The sequence below is a fragment of the Cervus canadensis genome, chromosome 6, assembly GCF_019320065.1.
Source record: "Cervus canadensis isolate Bull #8, Minnesota chromosome 6, ASM1932006v1, whole genome shotgun sequence".
NCBI lineage: Eukaryota > Metazoa > Chordata > Mammalia > Artiodactyla > Cervidae > Cervus > Cervus canadensis.
In genome coordinates this window covers 51025411-51041095 of record NC_057391.1, presented here as the reverse complement: position 1 = coordinate 51041095, position 15685 = coordinate 51025411, and the positions used below count along the sequence as shown (strand labels likewise).

Genomic DNA, 15685 nt, shown 5'->3' with positions numbered 1-15685 from the left:
TTCTCTTCAGAGATAAAGAAGTAAAACTATAGAGCTTGATGCTTTCTTCTACTTTCAACTTAAGAAAAAAAAAGTTTTTACTTGTTAAAATGTATGTATTAATCATATATCTATTTTTTTTAATACTTTCCAGAAAAAGATAATTTGTCATAATTTTTTTTTTACAACTCTCTTCTACTTTTCTGTTGGGGGAAAAAAGCCAGAAAGATGGGAAACAAAGGGTTTATTTTTTTTGGCCACGCTAGCAGCATGTGCTCTTAGTTCCTGACCACGGCTTGAACCCATGCCCCATGCAGTGAAAGTATGGAGTCTTAACCACTGGGCTACCAGAGAAGTCCCCAAAGAGATTTTATATATTTATATCATTTTCTGTTTTTTTAAAGTACACAATAGACAATTAAGTATACCTCCACTGTTACTTTCACTTATATTTGTTCTCATAAAGTCCTCAGAATTGATTTATAAGTTTCTAAAAGACTTGTTTACTTGAATGCTCTATATGTCAACCAAACTTGATGTTAATCTCAACAGTCAGATACAGACAGGGTTAGGGTTGATGTCCCCAGAAGGAGGTGTCTAAGCTCTAAACGATTCCTCTCCCTCAAAAATAAATGCTTACACACGTCATGTATCTCTGGGAGGACCTGGGATTTGACATTCAATGTAGGCTTACTACTCATGAAATCAACTTACAGTACCGTTTTAGAACATTAAAAACAGCATTCACTTCCTACTGTTAAGTCACACTGATGATCTTCCTTATACTTTAGATGTGCAATTAAAATAATTCAAAACCAAAATTAAAGGCCCAACCATAAAAGCACACTGCAATTTCAGGACCTTTAATGCGGCAGAGTGCAAAGTCACAGTCAGGAAAGGGGCCAGGTTTGCTTCAACCTAGTAAAAGGCAAAAAGCACTACCAAAAAGTCAAATGAAGATCTCATCTGACTTTTTTCCATCAAACTTCTCAGCCAAAAGTGTGTATCACATTAAGACATCACATTTCAAATGTATAACATGCTTTATGTAAATGTTACTTATGAAAGCCAATAATACTTTGCATTGGTAGATCACTCTGACACAAAGTAGTATGATTTTTATATCAGATTTGATTTTCATGAATATGCCATGAAGTGTGGCAATGGCTGTTATTTATAACATAAAATTAGAAACAACAGATTCATAAATTGAATTACTGTCAACATCATTAAACACTCTGACTCCTAATCCAATTCTTTTTTCACATTTCGTCATGCTGGCAACATGAACCAGAAGTAAGATTTTAGGAGAGTGCTTCAGGGGCAAATATTGAAGAAAAATTAGATTCTGACTCCCTGCTAATACTAATACTTCCTTGTTAACACTTCCTTCAGAAAGCCCTTACGCATGTTTCCACACATTAAATACCCTTTTAAAAAAAAACCCTCTAAATCAAATCAGTTAGTTGCAATCTTCCCATTATAGAGCTAAATTTCACTTTAGAACTCTAAGATTTTTTTTCAAGTTCATCTGATACAATAAACATGACCTTTGAAACAAACTCATATTTTTTAACTGTTTTAAATTAGACAGCAGAATTGTCAGACAAATATGGTATGATATCACTTATTTGTGGAATATAAAAAACATAACTAGTGAATTTAACAGGAAAAGAAACAGACTTACCTATAGAGAACTAGTGAGGGGGGCAATACTGGGGTAAAGGAATGAGGAACAAACTACTGGGTATAAGATAGGCTCAAGGATGTACTGTACAACATGAAGAATATAGTCAGTATTTTGTAATAACAATAAATGGAAAGTAACCTTTAAAAACTACAAAAAAAATTTCTAATTAAAAAAAACAAAAACAGCACAACTCCCAGAAAGAAGACTCTTGAAAATATGTTATTACTTACAATATGGCAACTTCCTCACTTCAACCACATACGAAAACAAAAACAGTTCAGCCTCTACTAGTTCTACATTGTTAGATGAGTCTGCATTTTCTGTTTTAAAATACTCTGGGCTTAACAGGCCTTACACTGTGTCCATATTCTTTACATGTCAAAAACTACTACTTCTAAGATCTCAGTTCAAACTCACATAATTCTTAAATATTTAATCTGCATAAAAACACAACATTATAATCTAGAACCAGTTGGTAAATCAGACCAGTTAAGCAATTATGGCTGTTTCTTATGCCCTGGTAAAGGAACTGAAATTTTTAATAAGGTATTGAACCAACACAGGACACAAAATACACAAACCAAAACAAAATCCAGACAAGAAACTGAAATCTGGGGAGAGAAACACTGCTCCAGAGGAGAAAATCTAAGAAAACAAAGTATGACTTCTACAGTTTAAAAAAAGGGAAAAAAAGAAAAAAAGCTTTAGAATGGATATTTTATTAAGAATAAATGGACACTTGGAATTGAGGTAAACCCCAATTTTTCAAGACTGATAAGTGCAAAAATACATAGACTATTCTTCTCAAAGAACAATGCAGCCCTTTCTTTATAACAGAAAACAAAATGTGACCCAAACATGCAACTTACCATCCATATCCAACATATTCATAATAGAAAATGAAACAAAAACATAATCCAAAATATCAGGCATATCAAACACAGTACTTAAAATGATTCAATGAAAACAAACTTAACATCCCCTATTTTATAATAACGTTTAACTTCTTTATTTCTACTGGCAAATGATAAATGAAAAATCTTGCTATATCCAGATCTTTTCAGATTAACATGCCCATGCTTTGTCACCTTGAGTTACAGGAATAATCAAGACTGCACTGCCTTAACTGAAGAAGAGTAAGGAATTTTGTCTTTGATTTTACTGTCCAAAATAAAGACAGATCAAGATGAGATGTAAAAATACTGAGAATGTGTCATATTTGTTTTGTTTTCCTTCCCAGTCCAACCAAAGCATTTCTTGTCACTTCTCCACAACTAACTTACATTTAAACTCGTTATTCATAGTTTGTGGATGCAGTAACAGGGGCTCTGCCTATGTTGTTTGTTGTTGTCACTTGCTTTTTAAAATTAATGTTTAAAAAGTTTACATAACTGGAATTGCTTTATCTGTGTCCCTTTTTTTAAATTAAATTTTGCCTACAGAAAATTTGGAAAATACTAGAAAGTGTAAAAAAAAAACTGTAGTTGCATCATCTAATCCCTTTCGTAACTATGACTCTCCTTTGAGTCTTATTTCTTTTTTTTTTTTTTGAGTCTTATTTCTTAAAGACATATAACCACTTCTAGTTCTATAGTAAACAAAATTAGAATTATACTACTTTCTAACCTATTTTCATTTAAAAACTAGTATTTCCCACACCCTTAAATATTATTTGAGAGCGATTTTTAATGGATTCTTTAACTAGAATCCTTAGCCAATCCTTAGGTTGGGGTAAAGGATTAAAAATTATTAAAAATAATCCCCTCACTTTCTCCCTTCCCTTCCCCTTTATGACCATATCGTAGAAAAGAGTTGTAAACCATTCACACTAGCATCCAAGATGTGATAAATAGCCCCCTGAGAAATGCGGGGCCTAATAAGATTCAAACTTGACACCAAAGAAGAGATGCGCTAATAATGACGTTTCAAGTACTATTCAGTAGATGTGACCTTACTGGAGGCAAATTTCCTAAAAGTTGCGGTACTAAAATAATTACCTAGTCTGGCTACAAGAAGGCTTCATTCCATTTTCTTAATAAAGCTAGACTGAAGCAGCACCAATTTCACCCGCTCAACAAAGTGTCTAATTGGCCGAGTTCGTCAAAATTGGCGCTCCCAATGGCAAAAAGTTGGATTCATGAAACAAAATAAACAGGTAACGCGTACAAGACACGGTGTGGACTGATGCTACGTGAGGGTGCTTATCGATTAGGAAGGGGAGAGGGGAGGGGGGGAGATAGGGAGATTTGATGATTATCAGACTGGCGCACAAGCAGAAATCTCAAATGTTTTATTTGATCTTTCTGTTCCTGGCATCACGAGGCTCAAACGTCACCAAAAACAGACCGGCTGGCTGAAAACCCGGCGGGGTGACGCACACAACATCTTACCATATGGATTCTCATCAATCAGGACCGAGAAGAGCCTTAAGCCAGCCCAGTGGAGGAAGGCGGGTGCGTCCCCCGACCGACGGCTCCCCTACAGCCCCGGCGCTGCGCTCGCGTCTGCACGCAGGAAACCGAGGATGCAGGACCACCGCACCGGACGCCTCGGTATCTGCTCCGCCGCGAGGGCTGCGGCCCCGCGTTCTGAGGGGGCCACCCAGGCGGCCGCAAACGCCGAGAGCCTGAGGATCAAGCCTCCCCTCAGCTGAGACCCCACGAATACCTCCACCAGACGACTGACACAAGAACCGCGACAGTCGGCGCGGACTCCCCTCCCGGGGTCCAAACCCGTCTAGGACCTTACCTGAAGGGGCAGGGCCACCTCCGCCCGACGGCGCTGACTGTCGCGGTGGCGGCGGTCACAACTCCGAGAGCAGTGACGCCTCTCATAAAAACAACCTGCTCACAGGCGTCCGCAGCCGGGAGGCGGCGGCCGGCGGGGCGCCGCGGCGCATGCCGGGACTCGTAGTCCGGTCCGCGCCTCATACCGGGCGGCGGCCGAGTGAAGAACTACGACTCCCGAAGAGGAGCGCAGTCCGCCGCCGGGAAGCTGCTGGAAGCTGGGCCCCGCGGCCGAGATCCTGACAACATCCGGGCCCCAGCGCTGGAGAGGCGCCGCGGCCGGTTACTATAGAGACGGGCTGCTACAACCACTTGGCAGGTTTCCACCCTGGAGGACCGCTCCTGGGATTAGGCGGATTAGTTTATACGTATTGATCCAGCCGACCGTTCACCAGCTCTTTGCTGCTTTAATTGGGTATAGAAAAAGGGCCGCGTCCCCTCGGTGCTCACTGGCCTTCTTCCCATCAGCTGCAGGGAAACTGCGTTTGCGGAAAAAATAAAGAAGACACCGAGAATGACCGAGTGCGACTGGGTGGGTTTGGGCAGAGGGCTGGATGTTTTTGACTGTTGGTACTCTTTACTATAAATTTGGGGCACCTCGCATTCCCACCCACCCCACGCTCCAAAAAAACCACTTTTGTAGGCAATCACTGGACTACACAGATGTAACATGCATTGCATTAAGCCGGAATTGCCTCTGAAGGTATAAAGATGATTGGGGATGGTATGCAACTCATACCCCACTGCAATATGGGGTGATGGTTTTGAACAAGAAAAACGTGCCTTGTTAATTTACATTTGTTTACATTGTGTCTTGTTCAAAAAAGGATATGAGGGGGGGAAAGAATATGATGCATTTATATCACTGTTGATAGAAACAGTAGAAAGTTAAGGTTTACTTCTCTGTCCCCTAATTGTGGCCAAAATTTTTTTTTTAAACATGAACAAGAAGGATGGTTGGGCCTGAGGAGAAACAAAAGGGTGCCTAAAAATTAGGCTTTAAGGAATTTTTTGCTTTTGGTGTTACTGTGATTAACATCAGCTGTGAAACCAAAACCAAAGAAAAAGCACTTTTAGTGTTATAATTACAGTTTCTATAATGGGCATTTTTATTATTTCAGTGGTTTGTTGTTATTTATCTTCATAAAAATGTGTGTTTATAACAAAAGACTTGCAAAAGTCAAAGTGGCCTAGTCGTCTCTAATTCTAGGAGAGCCTGAGTATTAAATTAGTAAGAAAGCCAATACCATTTATTCATAGATTTCATTCAAGGCACTTAATTGATTTTAAAAGATTCATTTATAATTTTAGTTAACCTTCTTCTTATCCTTCACTAACAGTCGCTGACTCAGTGTGTAATCTAGCAGAGAATTTAAAGTAATCTTATTATTCTTTGTATTAGGCTGTTTTGTTTTTAATGTATGTGTTTTGAACTCCACATTTCAAGAATATCAGATTTGAAGAGGGCTAAACCTAAATAAGAAAGCTGCAGTGAGGACCAGGATATAAAGTAAAAGCAATCGGTATTTTGTTTCAAAATCCATAAACATTTGTGAATTGTTCTGGAGATACAAAAGATTTAGGTGGACAGTAACTTCTACAGATTGGATGGTACAGATTATGCCAACAAGATTTTTCAGCTCATTTGTCTTCTATTTTGACTACATTCTGTTTTCTCTATTACATTTGGAGTCAAAGTTGATCCAGATTTTAGAGCCAGTTGTAGAGGGTGATTTGAAAGTCACAACCTCTGTGAGTGAGGCTGCTCTGGGCAACCTGACTGGTGTCCATCAATTATATCAGAATTGGTACTTTCTCTAACAAGTCACAAGGTAGCACCTCCCACTTAAGAATCGTGGGAACCTTGACATTTTGAGACAAAGTGACCTATTGTCAGAATGCCATAACATTCTAGCAACTTACTCTGCTCCAATGTCTGTGCTCTGGATATTTAAGACAATTTAATAAGCAGTGTTAAAAAGAATAAATAGCAAGATCTGATGAGTTTTATTTCCAGCTTTGCCAGCTTCCTACAAGATAATGAGCGTTAGTAAATGGGAGCATACTAGTGTAAATGTTCTTAACTTGTAAATTTCAGAACTGAATTGTGGAAGATGATGTGTATGCATTGAGGTATACCTGCAAAAAAGAAAATGATAAAAATCGGTTCCATTTATACAGTAATTATCATTTACATCTGATTTTCTTTCACTTTCCAACCACGGGAACTATAGCAAATTTTTTTAACCAGTTTTACAGACAATATAAAAACATAGGTGCAGTGATGATAAAGGATTGGAATCTAGGTCACACAGTTCTTGCCTTGTGCTACTCCCCTAATACTATCATACTTCTTCAAATGTGAACAAAAGTGGATTATGAATTTTAATATCTCAAATTAGAGCCATTAAATGTGAATATAAAATAATAAATAGGTCTAAAATTTGAAGCTATAAAAAAAAGAAAGTGGAGTGAATACTTCACAGTTGCAGACTAGAACTAAAGATTTCAAAACAAATAGGTTTCTGACAGTGGGAAACAATTTTGCTGAGACATTAAGTGGAATCACCCAGCAATTCAGAGTGAGATGGGTTATTTTAAGAGAAACCAAACTAATCTGACCCAAATTTGATCCTGACACAACAACATGGCCAATATTCTTTCCTCCATTTTAGAGTTGGAGAAACCAAGTTTTTATGCTTGCTAGTTTTAAGGATTTAGAATTCTTTAAGGGTCTGAGCCGCATGAATCACAAGAATCTACTATAAAGGCTTCAAAGAAAAAGAATTTTAATGCATATAAGCAACATTCTATTTAATTCAACCTTAAAAAGTCACAATTACAGTACCCTGGGGCTTCCCAGGTGGCACCAGTGGTAAAAAGACCACCTGCCAATGCAGGAGGCAAACAAGAGGTGGGTTCAATCCCTGGGTCAGGAAGATCTCCTGGAGGCAGGCACAGCAGCCCACTCCAGTATTCTTGCCTGAAGAATCCCTACGGACAGAAGCCTGGTGGGCTACAGTCCACAGGGCTGCAAAGAGCCGGACAGGACTGAAGCAACTTAGCAAGCACACACTGCGTGTGTGCACTGTACCCTGCCAACCTCTCTAGAAGGTTAGATTATAATAATATAATTTCTGATCTGAAAGGACTTAAGATGTTACCTATTTCAGAAATTGCCAAATTTGGGGGGTTTTTTAAACTGCCAAAATTTTTTGCTGACTTGGACCCTACAGAATGCATTTTTAAGGGCCTTATCACAAGTAAATGTACACTCTTCATTCATGTTTTTTAAATAACTGAAAATCACTTTCCTATAGCTACATTTGGAGAACCCTTATATCCTCAGATTAGGAATCAAACCTATCTAACCCATCTCCTCTGTTTTATATCTATAGACAAGGAATTTGAATCCTTACAAAATAATTTCATCAAAGTCATGCAGCTTTTATTACTGACATCAGAACCTAGAACTGGTGACACCTAGTTTTGAAGGTGAAGACCTACCTTTTTAAAAAATAACTAACCAATTTCCCAACATTACTGAGCTGGTTTCCTATGTGTTTATCTCCTATACAATAAAATGTGGAACTTCAGATTTTTTAATCACTGTTTTTCCAGTATCTAACAATGCCTGGCACTCAGTAGGTACTCAGTATTTGTTGAATGAGTGATAACCAAGGTCTGTATAGTCTCTTCCATGTGAATTCTTTCACCTTCATGATTGAAGCTTGTTGATTTTAATGGACATGACTTTACTGAAGATTAAAGCATGTTATGTTCATGTGCTAGGAAATATCACTTTTGTATTCATTCTTTTTCTGTCTTGCTCCATCCTCCCCCAAATAGCTAAATTATTTTGAATATTTATTAAATTTATTATGTATGTTACAAATTGTAGCAAATGGCCATCTACCCAAATGTTTGCCCAGAAATCTTGCGGTCTTCCTTGATACATCCCTCTTCCTCTCCATCCACATCCAATCAGTCAATAGGTCCTATGGATGCTAATTTCAAAATATATCTCAAATTTATTTCCTAGTCTCTCTGTACCACGATATTTCTATAAATCATTGTCAGTCACATGGACTACTGAAGGTCCTCTCCACATCCATTCAAGGCTCTGACAGCCAAGTAATCATCCTAATCATGTTACATCATGACATGTTTCTCTTTAGCTCTTCAATAGCTTTCCATTGCTTTTACCATAAAGATCCAAACTTCTAACATAGTCAACCAGACCCTTCAGATTCTGCCCCTGCCCCTCTCTCATCTCGAGCCATTTTCACTCCACTTGGGCCACGCTTTTTCTCTGTGCCCTCCTCTATCTTCTCCTTCCTTGGCTTCCAGTCTTAGATTCAATGACACTTCACCAGAATGGCCTCCCTAGGCCCTTACACTAGGTTAGAACCCCCCTGAGTCTTCATAAATACCTTGAATTTTTTTTTCTTCATAGGATTTACCACAATTGTAATTAGTCAGTTGTATAATTATTTGCTTAATACACAAAGCAAAGATCCATAAAGTTAAGATGGCTGAATGTTTATCTTGTTCCTTCTTCACTCTAAAATCCAACTGTACGTCCTCTTTGAACTATGATCTACTGCATCTTATTCTATAATTTACACATTTTTATAAGTTCTTATACTTCTAGTATGGGATTTTTAAAACTTATCTTGTACATACTTTTGACAAGTTTTCTCTGTACAGACACATATAATTGAAATATATGTAAATTTAATGTACATATATATGTGCTTAGTCACTCAGTCGTGTCCAACTCTTTGTGACCCCATGGAATGTAACCTGCCAGGCTCCTCGGTCCATGGAGATTCTCCAGACAGGAATACTGATGTGCGTTGCCATGCCCTCCTCCAACCCAGGGATTGAACCCAGGTCTGCATTGCAGATGGATTCTTTACCATCTGAGCCACCAGGGAAGCCCATACATATATATACATGTATATATACATGTTGTTAAGTCACTAAGTTGTGTCTGACTCTTTGCGACCCCATGGACTGCAGCACACCAGGCTTCCTTGTCCTCCACTATCTCCCAGTCTTCTCAAGTCCACATCCATTGAGTCAGTGATGCCATCCAACCATCTCCTCCTCTGCTGCCCTCTTCTTTTGCCTTCAGTCTTTCCCAGCATCAGGGTCTTTTCCAATGAGTTGGCTCTTCCCATCAGGTGGCCAGGGTACTGGGGCTTCACCTTTAGCATCAATCTTTCCAATGAATATTCATGGTTGATCTCCTTTAGGAGTGACTGGTTTGATCTCCTTGCAGTCCAAGGAAGCCATTATAATATAATATAATATAATATAATATAATATAATATAATATAATAGGTACTCTTCAATGTCCTCAAGAGAAAAGGACTCCCAAAAGGAGAGTAGATGGGGCTAAGTTTTTGTTTTCTTCTGTTTTTCTAGCTTTATTGAGGTATAACTGACATATAACATTTGTGTAAGTTTAGGTGCCAAAGCCTTTGACTGTGTGGATCACAGTAAACTGTGGAAAATTCTGAAAGAGATGGGAATACCAGACCACCTGACCTACCTCTTGAGAAATCTATATACAGGTCAGGAAGCAACAGTTAGAACTGGACATGGAACAACAAACTGGTTCCAAATAGGAAAAGGAGTATGTCAAGGTTGTATATTGTCACCCTGCTTATTTAACTTATATGCAGAGTACATCATGAGAAATGCTGGGCTGGAGAAAGCACAAGCTGGAATCAAGATTGCCAGGAGAAATATCAATAACCTCAGATATGCAGATGACACCACCCTTATGGCAGAAAGTGAAGAGGAACTAAAAAGCTTCTTGATGAAAGTGAAAGAGGAGAGTGAAAAAGTTGGCTTAAAGCTCAACATTCAGAAACTAAGATCATGGCATCTGGTCCCATCACTTCATGGAATAGATGGGGAAACAGTGGAAACAATGGCTGACTTTATTTTTTGGGGCTCCAAAATCACTGCAGATGGTGATTGCAGCCATGAAATTAAAAAAACGCTTACTCCTTGGAAGGAAAGTTATGACCAACCTAGACACCACCCTTATGGCAGAAAGTGAAGAAGAACTAAAGAACCTCTTGATGAAAGTGAAAGAGAAGAGTGAAAAAGTTGGCTTAAAGCTCAACATTCAGAAAACTAAGATCATGGCGTCTGGTCCCATCACTTCATGGCAAATAGATGGGGAAACAGTGGAAACAATGGCTGACTTTATTTTTTGGGGCTCCAAAATCACTGCAGATGGTGATTGCAGCCATGAAATTAAAAAACGCTTACTCCTTGGAAGGAAAGTTATGACCAACCTAGACACCACCCTTATGGCAGAAAGTGAAGAACTAAAAAGCCTCTTGATGAAAGTGAAAGATGAGAGTGAAAAAGTTGGCTTAAAGCTTAACATTCAGAAAATACTAAGATCATGGCATCAGGTCCCATCACCTCATGGGAAATAGATGGGGAGACAGTGGAAACAATGTCAGACTTTATTTTGGGGGGCTCCAAAATCACTGCAGATGGTGACTGCAGCCATGAAATTAAAAGACGCTTACTCCTTGGAACTAAAGTTATGACCAACATAGATAGCATATTAAAAAGCAGAGACATTACTTTGCCAACAAAGGTCCGTCTGGTCAAGGCTATGGTTTTTCCAGTAGTCATGTTATGGATGTGAGAGTTGGACTGTGAAGAAAGCTGAGCACCAAAAAATTGATGCTTTTGAACTATGGTGTTGGAGAAGACTCTTGAGGGTCCTTTGGACTGCAAGGAGATCCAACCAGTCCATCCTAAAGGAGATCAGTCCTGGGTGTTCATTGGAAGGACTGATGCTGAAGCTGAAACTCCAGTACTTTGCCCACCTCATGCGAAGAGTTGACTCACTGGAAAAGATCCTGATTCTGGGAGGGATTGGAAGCAGGAGGAGAAGGGGACGACAGAGGATGAGATGGCTGGATGGCATCACCAACTCGATGGGCATGAGTTTGGGTAGACTCCAGGAGTTGGTGATGGACAGGGAGGCCTGGCATGCTGCGATTCATGGGGTCGCAAAGAGTCGGACACGACTGAGAAGAACTGAAGGGGGTACAACATGATGCTTTGATATATATTGTGAAATGATTAACACAGTATGATTAACTAATACATCCATCACCTCACATCATTACAAATTTTTGTGTGTGAGTGTGGTAAGAATATCTACTCTCAAACTTTCAAATACAGTATTGTTAATGGCAGTAACCATGCTGTATGTTAGGTCCCTATAACTTACTCGTCATACAAGTGAAAGTTGGTATTCTTTGACCATCATCTCTCCATTTACCGCCATCCCCAGCCCCTGATAACTACCATTCTGCTGTTTTTTTTTTTTTTTTAAAGATTCTACATATATGGAGATCAAACAGTATTTGTCTTTCTCTGATTTACTTCACTTAACATAATGATTTCCAGTTCCTCAGCACTGCTGCAAATGGCAGGACTCTTCTTTTATTATGACTGATAGTACTCCATTCTGTGTGTGTGTGTTTCTCCATCCATGCATCTGTTGATGAATTATTGTTTCCATGTCTTAGCTATTATGAATAATGCTGCAATGAACATGGGAATGCAGATATCTCTTCAAGATGTGATTTCATTTCCTTTGGATAGCTAAGAAGTGAAAGTGCTGAATCATATGGTAGTCCTATTTTTAGTTTTTTGAGGAAATTCCCCACTGTTTTCCATAGTGGCTGTACCAATCAACATTCCCACTAACACTTCCCTTTTCTCCACATCCTCAACTCTTATTCTCTCTTAACTTTTTGCTAATAGCCATTCGTCAAGTGTGCAGTGACATCGTATTGTGGTTTAGATCTGCGTTTCTCTGATGACTGGGAATGTGCAACATCTTTTCATGTACTCGTTAGTTATCTATGTGTCTGTTCAGATCCTCTGCCCATTATTTAACTATATTGCTTGGTTTTCTGCTACTGAATTGTATGAGCTCTTAAGAGATTTAGAAGTGAACCCCTCATCTGATACACGGTTTGTACACGTCTTCCCGTCCAAGGCTGCCCCTTCGTTCTGCTGTTTCTGTGCTGTACCGAAGCTTTTTAGTTTGTTGTGGCCACACTTACTGATTTTTGCTTTTTTGTTGTTTGTAGTTTTGGTGCCATATCCAAAAATCATTACTAAGGCCACCTCCAAGGACCTTTCCCCTATGTTTTCCTCTAGGAGTTTTATGGTATCAGATCTTACATTCAAGTCTTTGATCTTTTTCCAGTCAATTTTTGTTGAGTTGTATAAAAAAGTTTAGGGCTTAGTTTAAATAATTCTGTTTTCTTTATTTCAGAACTGTATAATTGATCATTATTTTATGCATTTATCTTTTAGGATAAGAAAAGTACTTCAGCTTCAAATCCAGACACAGAAATGAAACCTGAACTGCCTCCTTGTGTGAATCCTGGCAATCCGGTGTTTTCATGTATGTTGGATCCAAAGACACTCCATACGACTACCTCACTATCAAAACCTAAGATGATTATGTATAAAACGAATTCAAGTAATTACGGTGAATTTTTACCTATGCCACAGTTTTTCCCCTGCTATTATACTCCAAGGGAGCAAGTATTTTCTAGTCATATCAGAGCGACTGGATTTTATCAAAATAACACTCTGAACACTGCACCTGACAGAACAAGAACCCTTGATTTCCCTAATTTTCAACACACTCTATGAAAGTGTGTTACTCTTAAAGAGAAAATATATTCAGGAAAAATGGGTTTTAAATCTAAGACTAGGATATCTAATTTGAAATATTAAAAAGGCTTGAAGTAATTTTTAAAAATACCTTTGACAAATAAAGCATTTCAACTGATAAGTGAATGACAGTGACTTCTTAAATCAAAATGTGTTCAAAACAGAATAAACAGTAGAAAGTATTTTATTATACCTAGCTTTATTTAGCTCATGTAGTCCCAAAACTTCAAAATGTTTTCAGGATCTCAACTTGTCTACTGAGTATATTTACCAAGACCAAGGAACACAGGAATTCTTACTAGAAAAACTGAATTAAGGAAGATTCTGATGAGGAATTTCTTACTTTTCTGTTACTTCAACTAATCACTTAGAACCCGGGGAAATGTTAGTTCTCACTGCTAAGCTGGTGGAAGAGAGAACTTGAAATTCTTTCATTCAGTTATTGAACACCCACTTATGGCAGGCACTATACAAAATAAGTGGGCTTTCCTGGTGGCTCAGTGGGAAGAACCTGCCTGCCGATGCAGGAGACACGAGTTTGATCCCTGGGTTGGGAAGATCCCCTGGAGAAGGAAATGGCAACTTCCAGTATTCTTGCATGGAAAATTCCATGGACAGGGGAGCCTGGCAGGCTACAGTCCACAGGGGTCACAAAAGATTTGTACATGACTTAGCAACTAAACAACAACAAATATGATGTAAATGGAACACAGAAATAAAAGAGAGTCTGTTTTATTGTTTCAATAAACAATATTTGGGGGAAATGAGATTAGCAAATTAATAATGTGTGATAATTTATGTAATGTAATATACATAAAAGGTCTTTCAGACACAGAGACAGAATTGGCTTAAACGCAGACTAAGAGGTCAGAAGAAACATCCTGGAGAAGGTAAAACCAAATCAAAGGAAAGATCAGTCTAGGCCAAAGAAATCTTACATATAAAAGAATGAAAATGTGAAACAATGTTGCACATTTTCACAAATGCAGTTACTCTGATACATCTTCAACACAGAGCATGAGCAGTGGTAGATGATGGCCTATGCTGCTGCTGCTGCTAAGTCGCTTCAGTCGTGTCCAACTCTGTGCGACCCCATAGACAGCAGCCCACCAGGCTCCTCTGTCCCTGGGATTCTCCAGGCAGGAACACTGGAGTGGGTTGCCATTTCCTTCTCCAATGCATGCATGCATGCTAAGTCGCTTCAGTCGTGTCCAACTCTGTGTGACCCAATGGACAGCAGCCCACCAGGCTCCTCTGTTCACGGGATTCTCTAAGCAAGAATACTGGAGTGGGTTGCCATTTCCTTCTCCAATGATGGCCTATACAATTCTTTAAACTCTGAAATTACACTGCACGGAGATATATTTCAGCTGCCATCTGTTGAAACTTCCTGTTCAATTGGAACTAAACTCCTTTACTGGAAAAAACCAGAATCACCACTGTTCTTATTTTTCCCTGTTGGTTTCAGGTTCAGGATATTAACATCAATTAAAAAAAAAAATCTCCTGAGTCACTAGGGGATCAGAAAAGTTGGACACAGAAAAGTTGAATCTTAGGAAACAGCTCAAACTTTGCAGCCTCATGAAATTCTTTCAAATATCCCAAAATATGATACGGGCACGGGAAAGAAAAAAAGATTAGCTTTGTTAACTTCCTCTGAAACATCAAAAATCAAGGCACTGCACAAGATTTCCAGGCGAATGATGCAACAGAATTTGAGTTTACCAGACTTCTCTGGCATAAACTATACAAACCATTTTACTCCTTCACTGTAGGTGCTTGATTTGTAGCAAGTGAAGTCAACTTTTTAACATGCAAAATCTAGAGGTTAACTAACAGTTCCTTACTATGACAGGTGGTTAGGCATTTTTTGTTTTGTTTTGTGCTGTTGCTAAAATTCTTAAGAAGGATGAGTATCATGGAATCAAGCATGTTGTCTGGAATGCAATTAAGTAGTCATTCAGTGTCTATTAAAGTCCAGGGACTTCTAGGCACCTAGCTTCATGGAGGTTAGATTCTAATAAATTCTAGTAGGGGAAAACACACCATAGACATATGTATAAATATGTATACACATTTATATATAAATGTTATAGAAAGTAAATGTTTCTGTCTTTATGTTACACTGACATATGTAATAATACATATATTTATACACATGTAGACATAGAGCATACTGCAGTCCATGGTGTTACAGAGTCAGACATGATTGGGCAACTGAACAACAAGATATACAAATATTTACAAATACTTATTCACATGTATAAATATATAAATGTAAACTATGTGTACATCAGTCAGTTTGGTCACTCAGTCGTGTCCAACTCTTTGCAACCCCATGGACTGCAGCACACCAGGCTTCCCTGTCCATCACCAACTCCCAGAGCTTACTCAGACTCATGTCCATCAAGTCGGTGATGCCATCCAACCATCTCATCCTCTGTAGTCCCCTTCTCCTCTCGCCTTCAATCTTTCCAGCATCAGGGTC

The 15685-nt window shown here is 38.7% G+C and overlaps 2 protein-coding genes across 6 annotated transcripts in view; one reads left to right on the top strand and one right to left on the bottom strand.

Moving 5' to 3' along the window:
* CCPG1 (cell cycle progression 1) overlaps positions 1-4554 on the bottom strand; it is a 45739-nt gene extending 41185 nt beyond the window's left edge. For all 4 annotated transcript variants that reach the window (XM_043471901.1, XM_043471900.1, XM_043471903.1 and 1 more), the window contains exon 1: positions 4418-4554. The gene's annotated coding sequence lies outside the window, so the exon portion shown is untranslated. The remainder of the gene's footprint in view (positions 1-4417) is intronic.
* Positions 4555-4849: 295 nt separating this feature from the next.
* On the top strand, positions 4850-13363 carry C6H15orf65 (chromosome 6 C15orf65 homolog). Of its 2 annotated transcripts, none has more exons than XM_043471925.1 (2): positions 4850-4987; positions 12832-13363. In XM_043471925.1, the coding sequence occupies exons 1-2, from the start codon at positions 4970-4972 to the stop codon at positions 13174-13176; spliced, it is 363 nt and encodes a 120-aa protein (XP_043327860.1). In that variant the 5' UTR covers positions 4850-4969; the 3' UTR covers positions 13177-13363. The 2 variants fall into 2 exon arrangements, with proteins under 2 accessions (XP_043327860.1, XP_043327859.1); XM_043471924.1 differs by lacking the exon at positions 4850-4987 and adding an exon at positions 5042-5158.
* The last annotated feature ends 2322 nt before the right edge of the window (positions 13364-15685 follow it).